Source organism: Neovison vison, chromosome 1 (assembly GCF_020171115.1).
Source record: "Neovison vison isolate M4711 chromosome 1, ASM_NN_V1, whole genome shotgun sequence".
Lineage (NCBI taxonomy): Eukaryota > Metazoa > Chordata > Mammalia > Carnivora > Mustelidae > Neogale > Neogale vison.
In genome coordinates this window covers 90,814,624-90,828,194 of record NC_058091.1, presented here as the reverse complement: position 1 = coordinate 90,828,194, position 13,571 = coordinate 90,814,624, and the positions used below count along the sequence as shown (strand labels likewise).

General features: G+C 55.9%; 1 protein-coding gene across 5 annotated transcripts; it reads left to right on the top strand.

Annotated features, from left to right (window-relative positions):
• The first annotated feature begins 974 nt into the window (after positions 1-974).
• Positions 975-13,250, top strand: AARS2 (alanyl-tRNA synthetase 2, mitochondrial). Of its 5 annotated transcripts, none has more exons than XM_044251912.1 (22): positions 975-1,044; positions 2,182-2,373; positions 2,923-3,068; positions 3,281-3,448; positions 4,178-4,322; positions 6,376-6,521; positions 6,723-6,831; positions 7,190-7,228; positions 7,330-7,441; positions 7,929-8,062; positions 8,503-8,647; positions 8,906-9,078; positions 9,211-9,324; positions 9,414-9,554; positions 10,219-10,356; positions 10,451-10,560; positions 10,718-10,826; positions 11,118-11,240; positions 11,391-11,501; positions 12,023-12,106; positions 12,221-12,331; positions 12,731-13,250. In XM_044251912.1, the coding sequence occupies exons 1-22, from the start codon at positions 979-981 to the stop codon at positions 12,959-12,961; spliced, it is 2,847 nt and encodes a 948-aa protein (XP_044107847.1). In that variant the 5' UTR covers positions 975-978; the 3' UTR covers positions 12,962-13,250. The 5 variants fall into 5 exon arrangements, with proteins under 5 accessions (XP_044107847.1, XP_044107827.1, XP_044107837.1 ...); XM_044251892.1 differs by having other exon boundaries at positions 975-1,221; XM_044251902.1 differs by lacking the exon at positions 7,190-7,228 and having other exon boundaries at positions 975-1,221.
• Positions 13,251-13,571: the final 321 nt, after the last annotated feature.

Genomic DNA, 13,571 nt, shown 5'->3' with positions numbered 1-13,571 from the left:
TGTCTAGAACAGTGCCTGACACATAGTATGTAATCTATATATATATATATATTTTTTTTTAAGTATATATATATGTACTTACTTAAGAGAGAGAGTGATCAAGTGAGTGAGAGAGAGAGAGAAGGAGCAGGGGGAGGGGGAAGGAAAAGCACACTCCCGCCAAGCACGAAGCCCCACACGGGACTCAATCCCAGGACCCCCAGATCATCACCTGAGCCATAAGACAGACACTTGACCCACGGAGCCATCCATGTGCCTTACTGAATGCTTCTTTTTTTTTTAATTTTTTTTAAAGATTTTATTTATTTATTTGACAGAGATCACAAGTAGGCAGAGAGGCTGGCAGAGAGAGAGGGGGAAGCAGGCTCCCTGCTGAGCAGAAAGCCCCATGCGGGTCTCGATCCTAGGACCCCCAGATCATGACCTGAGCTGAAGGCAGAGGCTTAACCCACTGAGCCACCCAGGTGCCCCTACTGAATGCTTCTTGAATGAATGCTGATATTACCTCTCTTGGCATTCTGCCTTCTTCCCTCAGCCGGGAAACACAAACATACACACGCGCAGACACATGAAGTTGAATCCATGTCTGTTCACTGCAACTCCAACTGTAACCTTGCAAAATTAATAAACATAACAATTACTACTATAATATAGATTTCTGGAGAGCAAGGATTTTTGTTAAAGTTGTGACTAATATACCTTAAGGGCCTAAAACAATGCCTAGCACTAGTAGGCTCTAAGCGAATATTTGTTTAATGACGAATGAATTAAGGGCCTACCAGGTGTCAGGCAGCTGTGCTAGCTAAACCTAATCCCGCTTAAGTCCCCTTCCCAATCACTCTAACTGGGCAGTAGAGGCTGCCTTGAGTCCTCCTACCGCCAGGGACCGCTGTAAAACCCGCGCGGCTTCTTTTCCAAGTCACCGTCTATACATAGACGGTGCCCTTTGAACCCGTGAAGTCACTGCCCCGAGTTAAGATGGCGGTATCGATGGCAGCCGCCGCCGGGCGACTGAGGCGGGCCATTCGAAGGTCGCCCCTATGGGTGAGCCCCAGCCGTCAGCCGCTCTCATCCAAGCCCCCTCCAGCCCAGGCCACGGCCGTACGGGACGCCTTCCTGAACTTCTTTCGGGACCGCCATGGCCACCGCCTGGTGCCATCCGCTTCCGTACGGCCCCGTGGCGACCCCAGTTTGCTTTTCGTCAATGCCGGCATGAACCAGGTGGGGGCTGAGCCACCCTTATCGGGGGCGGAGTTTGTAATTTCCCACCCCACCCAACCCTCCCCGGGAGAAAGGCGCCTCGGGATTGGGCGAAAGAAGAGAGGGGCGGAGCTCATGTCTTCCGGGGAAGGGGGGCAGTTCGTGTTTGGGCTAAGTGAATGGGGACACGAGTTTGGGCTTGGGGAAGGCTCCACTTGGAAACTTCAGGGTTTGGGTTGAGTTTTAGGTCCAAGAATGCAGGGTGTGTGGGACGCCTGGGTCTCTCAGTGGGTTAAGCCTCTGCCTTCAGCTCGAGTCATGATCTCGGGGTCTGGGGATCGAGCCCCGCATCGGACTCTCTGCTCAGCGGGGAGCTTGCTCCCTCTCTCTCTGCCTGCCTCTCTGCCTACTTGTGATCTCTCCCTCAGTTAGAGAAAAAAAAAAAAAGTGGAGGGTGTGGACTTTTATGGGGGCAGACTGGTGGGGGAAGTCTGGCTTCATTTATTCATGCTTTAAATAAAGATAACTAATAATTAGTATTGCTAGACGGTGTTCTCTAAGCTTTTGACTTTGAGCACCATTTACCCTCTGAATTTGTCTTCATCTGTAAAATGGGGGAGGAAGGGGAGTATGTTAACCTTAGAGGCTGTTAAATGCTGACTTGTGAGACCTGCCCTGTGGTCTTGGTTTCATACCCTGAGGTTATTGGGTGTGGTTTGGAAAAGCTGAAATGACATTCAGTGCCCTGTTACCAGCCCTCTTTTACCTTGCCTAGTTTACTAGCAGAGGGTCTCTGTTTCATGATTTATCTACCCTTTGTCTGTTCCGTACACACTGGAGATGGGTGCCTCCAGGCTCCCAGATTGCCCTGTTGGCCAGACCACACTGCACTCTGAGGGGTACAGTAATAGTCTGAATACCCCACTCCCCACCTCTTCTTTCTGCTATGGAATGAGAACTGAGATCTTCATATGTTTCCAGTTCAAGCCAATCTTCCTGGGCACTGTGAATCCACGAAGCGAGATGGCAGGTTTCCGACGTGTGGCAAACAGCCAGAAGTGTGTGAGGGCTGGAGGACGCCACAGCGACTTGGAGGATGTGGGCCGAGACCTTTCCCATCATACCTTCTTCGAGATGCTCGGCAATTGGGCTTTTGGGGGTGAATATTTTAAAGTGAGTCTCCAGGAAGCCCTGGATTTAAGAAAGGGTCAGTAGTCAACCAAGAAGAGGCTGGAGATTAGTCCTGTCTCCATTCTTAGTGTCTGCGTAGACAGGACTCATACTGGACGCAGAGGCGAAGTGCTAGGTGAACATGTATGGTAGGAATGTGTTTCACTTCTATATTGGATTGTAAGCTCTTTGAGGGCCAGGACTGTGCTTCTTGCCTAATGGCTAATCAGTAATTGTACGAATAAATGGTCAGGCAGAAATACTAAAATGCAGGAGTTAGAAATCAGCCCAGCTTAGGGTAGAAAGATAATTTCATGAAAAGGATGGAACTTGAAAGAAAGGATTTAGAGGAGGGAAGGGGCTTCCTGGGCAGGGAAAAAAAAAAAAAAGAAAATTCAAGCAGAAATGGTCCAGGTTTGTTCTGGAAACAAGGTGGGCAGTGGAATTTTGTCTTAAACTGAGGGCTGAAACTCATGTGGCTTGATTGGCACTTCATTGGGGCCCTCTTCTCACCATGTTCCTTCTCCCACCCCATGTGGGTTTCCCCTGCAGGAGGAGGCTTGCAGCATGGCCTGGGAGCTGCTGACTCAGGTCTATGGGATCCCTGAGGACAGGCTCTGGGTCTCCTACTTTGGTGGTGACCCCAAGGCAGGGTTGGACCCAGACCTGGAGAGCAGGGACATCTGGCTCAGCTTAGGGTAAGTTTGCCTCTGCCCATTATGTCCACTTCTGGAGGGCAAGAGGACTGGCAAATAGTATCAGCATCAGTCCTCAGAATCTCAACGAATCCTAGGAGACTGGAGTCAGCCCTATTTGTCCTCTTGCTGAGCTTAATGGAGAGGCTTTCATGGCCGAGAGGGTTCTGGCTCTCAGGTTTGTCTCCCTACCACTCACTTGGTTTTCTTCTCAGGGTGCCTGCCAGCCATGTGCTTTCCTTTGGACCCCAAGAGAACTTCTGGGAGATGGGGGACACTGGCCCTTGTGGACCATGTACCGAGATCCACTATGACCTCGCTGGTAGAGTGGGAGCCCCCCAGCTGGTGGAGCTTTGGAATCTGGTCTTCATTCAACACAACAGGTAATAGGGGCTGAAGCGGGAGGGAAAGCCCTGGCCAGAAGTGGAAAAGGTAGCAGTCAGGAGACTTTGATCCATTTCTTACAAGAAAACCCAAACATTTAAATGGTGCTTACTGTGTGCCAGGCACATTTCTAAGTACTTTTCAGATAATAACTGATTTAACCCTAGTCTATGCTCATAACAGTTTATTTATTTACTTAGTGGGGGAGCACAAAGGAGCAGGGGGCAGTGCAGAAAGAGAGAGAGAATCCCAAGCAGCCTCCTCAGCGCAGAACCCAATGCAGGGCCTGATCCCATGACCCCGAGATCATGACCCGTGCCAAAGTCAAGAGTCAGATGCCCAACCAACTATGCTCATAATGGTTATACTAGTCACTGCTGCTTTCAGTCCTCAGCTCTTATCACATGCTGAAGCTGAGCTTCATGATCTATTAAGATTTTCTTTTAGCCTTGACCTGTCTCTTTCTCAAGGCAAAGAATTCTGTCCCAGAAAGGGGACATGTGGATTCAGGCAAGGGCCCGAGCAGGGGTATGAGTGGAGATCACCCTTTACGAGAAAGTACATATAGGAACTAAGGCCATCACTGTCTGCCTTTGGTGGAGAGGGGTGGAAACTGCCTTCTGGTTCCTCCCACTGTCAGCCCCCTCTCATTCCTCCCCTGCACGGGCATCTGCCTCACCCCTGTAATCCTGTGTGGGGCCTCACCTTGCACACCCTTCCCTGGCCAGAGAGGCAGATGGAAGCCTGCAGCCCCTGCCCCAGCGGCACGTGGACACAGGAATGGGCCTGGAAAGGCTGGTGGCCGTGCTGCAAGGCACACGCTCCACCTACGACACTGACCTCTTTTCCCCACTGCTCAAGGCCATACACCAGGTGAGCCTGCCTCTTCCCTTCCAGCTTTGGCTTTCCATCTTTATTAAGAACTCTTCATAAACCATGACCGATCAAGGATACCAGAGTCAAAAATGAGGTTGGGGTTCATGTTTATTACCTGATATTATCCCTAACTCCTTCCTTCATTTATTCAAAAAATATGTGTTGAGTGCCTCCTATGGGCGAAGTCCTTTGTGTTTGGTATGGCAGAACAGCAATGAACAGAAAAGAGATCATGGAGATTACATTGTAGCCTAAGAGATAAATAATAAGTAAATGTATTTAAGAACAAGATGGCAGATTTAAACAAGAATGCAGATTGTAACCTGGCAGTAAACATGGGTGATAGTAAGTAGGAGGGGGTTGGGTCCAGAGGGCTCTTACACCAAGTGTTTGGGGAAGGCTTACCAAGGACATGATCTCTGAGCTGGAACCTGAAAGAGGAAGAGCCAGCCACAGGAAGCTCATTTCAGGTAGAGGGGACAGCAGGTACCAAGGCCCTGAGGCAGGAAAGGAACACAAACGTGGCCAGCTAACTAAAGAAGAATCACATGGGATATAGCTGGAGAATGTGTCCCTGAGATTTCACTGTCTAACAAACCACCTACCACTTTGTAGTTTAAAGTAACAACCAGTTAGTTGGTGTATAAGCCTGTGGGCTAGCAAGATTGGCTGGGCTTTTTCGGGTCATTTGGTTTTCTTGAGTTCATTCATACATGTATAGTCAGCTGCGAGGCAGTTCTATTTCTGAGGATCAGCTGGCTGGCTGGCTGACTGGCTGCTGGGGGCAACGCGGGGGACCAGGCTGTGTCAAGCAGCAGGCTAGCTGGGGCTTGTTCACGTCACATCACAGCTCAGCAAGGTTTTAAGAAAAGCAGGCGCACACGAGGACTCTTGAGGCCTAGGCTCGGAGCTGCACCTCATTCTGTTGGCCGAAGCAAGTCACCAGGCTAGCCCAGGTTCAAGGGACAGAGAAACAGATCCTGTCCCTGGATGGGAAGCAGCTGTGGTCACACTGTAAAGTGGCACGCACATGGAAAAGGAAAGGATTGTGGCCTTTTTTGCAGACAATGTACCGTACAAAGGAAGGCTGGAGTCAAACCTTGTGGGGCCTTGAAGTCCAAAGTGGGGCTTTTATTCTAAGTGTGGTGAGAAGTGTTCTGAGGTGAGGCAGGCCACTCTTGTTGCCCTGGGGAGGGTGGGCTGGAGGGAGACCTGAGATGACACTAAGAAGCCAACTGGGAGGCTAGTTCATCATCCAGAGAAGAGACAGTAAGGCAGGGGTTAGGCTGGTAGCTGTGAAAGTAGAGAAGAGTAATTGATCTGAAAGATCTCACAGACGTAGGAGCAAAAGGCCCCAGTGATGGATGGGATGGGATGGGATGGGGAAATAAAAGTCAAGGCCTGCTCCTGAGTTTTTGAGTGGAGTAGCGTTAAGTGGCAGGACTGTTCATGGGGGTGGGGGTGGGGGGCAGGAGGGAAGTGCCACCAAGACACAGATTTGGAGCTCTAGGTGTGGAGCTGGATGAACCAGGCATCTGATTCCGAGCACTTCCATGTAGGCACAGCTTACAACTTACACCCTCCCTCCGTGCTTGCCACAGAGGTTGGAGGAGTGGGTATGGGCCATGGAGAGCGCCTGAGCTCAGGCAGGCCAGATTCAGATCTCAAATCTGCTCCGGTGCAATGCGATATGATGCATGGCCTTGTGGCATTCAGATAGCTCCTCTAAGCCTCTGTTTCCTCTTTTTAAAAAAGAGGCCAGTAATACCAGAGCAGCATGTTTTGGATATTAGACAACGCATCATTCAAGCACCCACCCATTCTGATAGCAGAAATTCAGTACGTGATCACAGCCATGATCATTGTTAGTGCTGAATGTGGCCCCGGCGGGACAGGGAGCAGCTCCCTTTCATGTTGGAAGCTTTTCTGTGTTCCAGATGTGATCGGCTTTACGGGGTAGGGCAGATGCTCTGGTGCTGATGAAGAGAACCCCACCTGGGCCACGTTAGGCAGGGCCAGCAGCCACATCTCCTTGTCTCCCACTTGCCAGGGTTGCGGGGCACCCCCTTACTTGGGCCGGGTAGGAGCAGCCGACGAGGGGCGCACAGACATGGCATACCGCGTGGTGGCCGACCACATCCGCACACTCAGTATCTGCATCGCTGATGGCGTCTACCCCGGAATGTCAGGCGCCCCGTGAGTCTGGAAGGGCTGCAGGGAGAGGCGTGTGCTGCTGCGGGATTGCAGGGGAGAGGAAGGAAGGAGATGGCTGGAGGAGTGGGGGAAGGGTGAGGGCTCCAAATGGAGAGCACACACTCTGGACCTTGCCCTCCCCACTCTCCATAGTGCTGACCAAGGGAGGCTGGGGGTTCATAGCTGGCCTCTGAACCTCTCTAGGCTGGTTCTCCGTCGGATCCTCCGTCGAGCTGTGCGCTTCTCTACAGAGGTGTTGCGAGCACCGCCTGGCCTCCTCAGCAGCCTGGTGCCCATCGTGGTGGAGACACTGGTGAGGGCAGAGCTTACCCTTCTGAGCCTCCCTGGGTACTCAGGAAGCTTGCAGCTGAGCCCAGACAGTGCCCCCAGCCTAGGCTCCCTACCCTAAGTGTCCAGCCCAGGTCCTGTGAGGCTGAGAAAATTGGGATTGCATACAAGAAGTGGGGAGCCCTCAGGAGGTCTCCTTGCCCGGGCAGCTGAGCCTTTGAGTTTGGGATCCCCTTCCTCCTGTATTCCCTATTTGGCTCCATTCCCCATCCTTCGATCTGAGCTGAGCTCCCCAGGCAGGTGTCCTCAGGGAGGCCCAGGGTGGGGAGGTAGAGAGTGGGTCAGTTGCCTTTCACACCTTCTCAACCCTCCACCTCCCTCAGGGGGACGCTTATCCAGAATTACAGAAGAACTCAGCCCAGGTACTGGCTTCAGATGGGGAGGCAGGGGCCAGCAAGACGGGGTGGAGAGTGGCTCTCCTTCAGAGGAGGTCTAACTCTAGTCCCTCCCTGCCCTGGTTCAGATAGCCAGCGTGATATCAGAGGACGAGGCCGCCTTCCTGGCCTCCCTGCAGCGGGGTCGACGGATCATTGACAGGACCCTGAGGCGCCTGGGGCCTGCTAAATTGTTCCCTGGTGAGTGAGGTGCCTGGCCAAGGTGTGACAGCCTCACGCAGGCAAGCCAGGGCAGGCAGAAGAGGGAGCTCGGGCAGGCCTGTGCCTAGCATCCACACCCACATTGCCCCATGCCCCTTTCCCTACACTGTCTCCCAACACCCAGACCTCTCTGTTGCCAGACACCACCCTGATTCTCTCCACTTCTCCACTGCCCAGCTGGCCCTGCCTCCAGTCCCTGCTTCCCAAGGCTGGCTTCTTGCCTGGAATGAGCTTCCCATGTCCTCTGAAATGACAGATGACAAAGGAGTACCCTGGGTTACACTCAGCTCTGGCCTAACCTTGTCCTGGACCTAGTGGGGTAGGCAGGAGACACTTGGGCTTGGCACCTGGTAGCTTCTGTGTGCTTAGAAAGCCCTGGCCCTTATTGCTCCCTCATTCCTTTCCCTTTGGGCTATCCTGACCCTTGCCCCCCCACCCCAACACCCTTTGTCTTCCTCCCTCAAAGCTGAAGTGGCCTGGTCCTTATCACTGTCTGGGAATCTGGGGCTCCCCCTGGACCTTCTAGAGTTGATGCTGGAGGAGAAAGGTGTCCAGCTGGACTCGGCTGGGCTAGCCCGACTGGCCCAGGAGGATGCCCAGGTATAGGCTGGGGAACACCGTCCCAGGGTTCTTTGGGGACAACCTGATCCCCGGCCCTGAGTTCCTGGGGGAGGAACTCTTAAGGACAACAGGAGGCTGAGGTGGGGTCTGACCCCTCACCTCTGAATGACCGATAGCCTGGCGAGAATCCAAGTGCAATGGGCTGACCAGGAGCAGAAGGGGAGAGACCAGCATAGTGGCCTAGAGAGGGGACCTCCAAGGGCAGCGGTGGGTGAGGGGTGGGAGGGAGGCCTGATCTGGGACCCTGCATGAAGGCCCATTCACTGACCAGCCCAGGGTCTAGCAGCATGCTGAGCCCTAGCGGCTTACTGCAAGGGGCTACAGGGTCCACACAGCCGTGTGGCAGGGACAGGACTTCGGGGAGGCTTCCCGTGGCACCATCCACGTGCCCCTTCCAAACACATCTGCCCATCCCGCAGCACCGGTCACAGCAGGCCGAACCCGTTCAGGAGCAGGGACTGCAGCTGAGTGTCCATGCACTGGGGGAGCTGCAGCGCCGAGGGGTGCCTCCAACGGATGACAGTCCCAAGTACAACTACTCCCTGCGACCCAGCGGGAGTTATGGTGAGAGTCTGGACGGATGCTGGTGGCCACAGGTGTACCTGGAGGTGACTGGGGAAGGAGGGCTGTGACAGGAAGGAGGGCGGCCATGGTTGCTCCCGGCCCTGCACATTCCTGGGATAGCCCCCAGGGATCGCTGTCACACCCGAAAGGGGCCCATCCTCTCCAGCCACGTGCCTGTTGGCTTCAAGTAAGGCACAGACCCACATCCCAGGTCCCACACCCTGGCCTAGCACCGATAATTGTTCTTCTCCGTGGCAGAGTTCAGCACCTGTGAGGCCCAGGTGCTCCAGCTGTATACAGAGGATGGGACCGCCGTGGCCTCCGTGGGGAAGGGCCAGCGCTTTGGCCTCCTCTTGGACAAAACCAACTTCTATGCCGAACAGGGGGGTCAGGCTTCAGACCGAGGCTACCTAACGCGGGTGGACCAGGAGGTGAGAGACACACACATACACACACACAAGACTGAATTTCTGCCCCCGGCAGGCCCAAGCTGGGAAGGGAACCAAGGGGAGGGAAAAGCTACAAGCCCCCACTCTAGAGCCATGGCCCCTGCCCTTCCTCAGGATGTGCTGTTCCCAGTGGCCCGGGCCCAGGTCTTTGGAGGCTTCATCCTACATGAGGCTGTGGCCCCTGAGGACCTGAAGGTGGGGGACCAGGTGCAGCTCCACGTGGATGAGGTAAGGACCCCACCACTGATACTCGGGATATCCTGCCGCCTCTCAACTCTCCCCACGCCCCAGCATCCTGGGTGACCAAAGTGTTTCAGGCCTGGCGTCTAGGGTGCATGAAGAAGCACACGGCCACCCACCTGCTCAGCTGGGCGCTGCGGCAGGCCCTGGGTCCTGGCACGGAGCAGCGAGGTTCCCATCTCAATCCCGAGCGCCTGCGCTTTGACGTGGCCACGCAGGTGAGCGGGTGCAGAAGGGCTTCAGGTGATGCGGCAGGCTTACAGGGAGGTACTCAGGTGGGGGGGGGCGCTGTTGGGGGTTCAGCCAGCCCAAGGACCTGAGCCTCCCATGGCTCAGTCACCGTGAGGCCGTTGGGGGGGGGGGGCATCTTGCCCTTAGGCTCCTGGTGCACCAGGGAGGGGGCTGGCCAGACGGTGTCCAGAACCCTCCTTTCACCTCCAGCCACCCAGCTTCCTTGTTCCTGCTGTCACCCAAGACCTTCTTGCTCCAACCGAGCTGCCCTCCCTCCCCTGCCACCCTGTCTCCCTTCCCTCCTTGCACATCAAGCTCCGTCCTTGCCCCCACCCCCCCCCACATTCCTGAGTTTCTCTTCTGTTGGGCTGCCCCTTGTTGGGTGCTCCCTCAGTAGAGAAGAGCATGTTTGATTCTTCATCAACTTTTAGTGCCTAGTGAAAGGCCTTTAGTTCCCAGCAGGTCCTACTCCCAGGTAGCTTTCTAAGGAAAAGAACTGCCTGCTCCTTGAAGGCTGAGTGAGCTCCGCTCTGGGCTAGCCACTGTTTCAGCAGCAGAGGGTAGTCAGCCAGCTGACTGCTTCTTGCAGTGTCAGTTACTGGCGTGGAGCTGACTTCTCTCAGTCTGTCCGTTTTCCCTCCACCCCACCAGGCTCCACTGACCTCACAGCAGCTCCGGGCAGTGGAGGGCACTGTGCGAGACGCTGTGGCACAGGACGAGCCAGTGTACATGGAGGACGTGGCCCTGGTACACACTGCCCATGTCCCTGGCCTACGGTGTCTGGATGAGGTGAGCTGCCTGCCCCCCACCACTGAAGATCACCTGCACCCTACGTCCCCACACACACAGGCTGGGTAACAGACTTGTTCCCTTCCACCCTCAGGTGTACCCAGATCCTGTGCGGGTGGTGTCAGTGGGGGTGCCTGTAGCTCATGCACTGGACCCGGGCTCCCGAGCTGCACTGAAGACCTCTGTGGAGCTGTGCTGTGGGACGTGAGTCACTCCTGCCTGCCTGCCTACCCTCACCTGGGGCCCCGGGTCCTCACCCTTCTCTGGTCTCTGGAGCCACAAGCCACTGGTTCGGAGCTGAGGCTGCTCTTTCCTGTGCCACCGTTCCCACCGACTTTCTTCTCTGTCCCCCTGGCCACAGGCACCTGTTGCGCACGGGGGCTATCGGGGACCTGGTCATCGTTGGGGAGCGCCAGCTCACCAGGGGCACCACCCGCCTGCTGGCTGTCACCGGGGAGCAGGCCCAGCAGGTTAGCATGCCAGCAGGGCCCAGGAGGCTGCTGGATGGGGGCATGGGGGGCAGAGGGGGCCCATGCAGCTGACACTCTCAGGCTGGGGGATGCCGATGCAGAAGCAGGGTTTGGACCTGTATGCGGATAGGGCAGGGCCAGCTGCTGGCAGCTGCTGTGATTGGCCAGTGCTTTGAGTAGTCCTGATGGTTAAATATTTCTAATTTGGCCCACTGGCAGTGGGTTGAGCCCCTATCCTGGGGAGGCAAGAGTAAGCCAAGCAGCCCTGAACATTCTCTTCCATCTCTATAGGCCCGAGAGGTGGGCCAGAATCTGGCCCAGGAGGTTGAAGCAGCCACAGAGCGGCTGAGGCAGGGCAGCAAGGATGTGGTGGCGGCTCAGAGACTCTCCAAGGACATGGGACGACTTACCGATGTGAGGGTCACCCCCACCATAGACCTGCTCCCCACTCTCTCCTGGCCCTCTTCCCTTCTCCATGCCTCCCCCCCGCCCCATTCTCCCCCTGCCCCAACTCCAAGTCTTGTGGCTCAGGGAAGGGCCCTGCTGATGGGCTTCTGGCTGTAGGCCGTGGACCTGGCCGTGATGCCCCAGTGGCAGCGTCGGGAGCTTCAGGCCACGCTGAAGGGGCTGCAGCGACGTGCCAACACGGCTGTTCGGAAGCTGGAGCTGGGGCAGGTAAGAAGAGGTTCAGCTGACACACTCGGCAACGGTCAGAGCTGCTGGAGTAGCTGCTGGAGAAGCCTCTTGGCCTGACATGGCGGGCGGAATGGGCAGCTCCTCCCTCTCCCGCCCACTGGGCACCATCACCAAGCCTTCCTGCCACATCTCTCTGCCAAACTGTGCCTCTCCTTCAACTCCCGAGTCTGGCTCAGATTCTCCCTCCAGGAAGCGGACTGACTTGATTAAGCCATTCAGCCCTCATTGCTCCTTGACTATAGATCTGCCTTCTTCCCGCCCTCTTTCATCCATCTGGGCTCCAGCCTTAGACCTTGACCTTCAGTAGCATATCTGTGAGGGTCTGGAGCTCTGGTGAAAGGACAGAGATGGGGGGAAGTGAAGGACACAGAGCCCCTGGCACCTCTGTTCAAAGCCGAAGACCGTTGCTGGGGGCGGGAATTTCTGGACTGGGGCTCACTGCGGAAGTTGGGGCCTGTTACCTTCCCGCCTAATGCCATCCTTCCTGCCCCCTCCCCCAGGCTGCAGAGAAAACCCAGGAGCTGCTGCAGCGGCACTCACAGGGGCCCCTGATTGTGGACACAGTTGCTGCCGAGTCCCTCTCAGTGAGCGCTGGGGGTGGGGTGGCCCCAGGGTTCAGAAGAGGGAGGATAGTCCCTGGTGGGAGGTAGCTGGGAATCCAGAGAGCAGTGGGCTCACCATCTCCCTCCCTTGCCCAGGTGCTGGTGAAGGTGGTGCGGCAGCTGTGTGAGCGGGTGCCCGGCACCTCTGTGTTCCTCCTCAGCCCCCAACAGCTGGGGCATGTGCTATGTGCCTGTCAGGTCGCCCAGGTGAGGGATGGAGGAGAGGAACCTCCCCCACCCCCAACCCTTCCTGGTCCAGCCCTATGGTTCCCCACCTTTGATTCCTCTGAGGCAGGGTAGAAGGGATGTATGGGGACACCCCAGGACGGGCATAGGGCCATCTCTTAGCCCTTACCACACCTCCTGACTAGAGAAGGCGCCATGAGCTCCCCTAATTACCGCCCTGCTCCAGGCCACACATCCCTTGCAAACAAATAGCAGACATTCATTAACCTCCACCCACATCCCCAAACCCCACCATCCCCTTACCTGATTCCCCTGCCATGCGCCCAGCTAATCACCATGATGCCAGTCTTGAGGGAGATGGAGTGGATGGTGGCGGGCAGGGGTGCCCTGCATTACTGTCCCTTCTGCATCTGTCCCCAGAGTGCCACGCCAGCCTTCACAGCAGAGGCCTGGGCCCTGGCAGTATGCAGCCACATGGGGGGCAAGGCCTGGGGCTCGCAGGTGGCGGCCCGGGGTGCTGGAACCACCACTGACCTGGAAGCTGTCCTCAGTACCGCACGAGCCTATGCCCTGGACCGGCTCCAACCCAGCTCACCCACGGACTCACATAGACTACACAGACAGCAGACAGGCCCGGGCCAGGAGCTCTGAAGGAGTTGGCAGGACCTCCCTGGAGGCTGAAGCAAAGGACTAAAGGCTGGAGGCCAAGCAGCGAAGCCCAGGAGGGCCACCTGGGGCCAGGCGACATAAGGAGATGGGGCTGTGGAAGGCAGAGTGGACCCAAAGATACACCCCTCTCTCACTGGCTGAATGTGGAGCCACGACTGTCTTGGCTGTGATTGCTCATTAGGAAGTATTTTCACCAAGGGGCATCTGGGTGGCTCGGCCGGTTAAGCATCTCCCTTCAGCTCACGTCATGATCCTAGGGTCCTGGGATCCAACCCCGCATCAGGCTCCCTGCTTAGTCAGGAACCGGCTTCTCCCTCTCCCTCTGCCTCTCTCCCTTGTGCTCTCTTTCTCTCTGTGTCAAATAAATAAATAAAATCTTTTTATTTATTTATTTGTTTGTTTGTTTGTTTCACCGAAGCTAGGAAGCCCCAGAAGGTCTTTTGCTTATAAACAAGAGCAGTTTTCCCCACCCAGCATCCACAATGGAGCCATCCTCGTCGCCCCTGCCGCTCAAAGGGCTTTCCATGCCGGCCTGTTCTGGGCACCCACGAGGGTCTCCCTGGCCACGGAGACCCAGGCCTGCCCTATGAAA

What these genes read in the sequence shown, in the direction of transcription:
- AARS2 (XM_044251892.1), top strand. Translation starts at nt 979, where the DNA reads ATGGCGGTATCGATGGCAGCCGCCGCCGGGCGACTGAGGCGGGCCATT. An exon ending in GCCTGCTAAATTGTTCCCTG is followed by an intron (nt 7,442 to 7,928) that starts GTGAGTGAGGTG and finishes CCTCCCTCAAAG; the next exon opens with CTGAAGTGGCCTGGTCCTTA. An exon ending in CCGGGGAGCAGGCCCAGCAG is followed by an intron (nt 10,827 to 11,117) that starts GTTAGCATGCCA and finishes CCATCTCTATAG; the next exon opens with GCCCGAGAGGTGGGCCAGAA.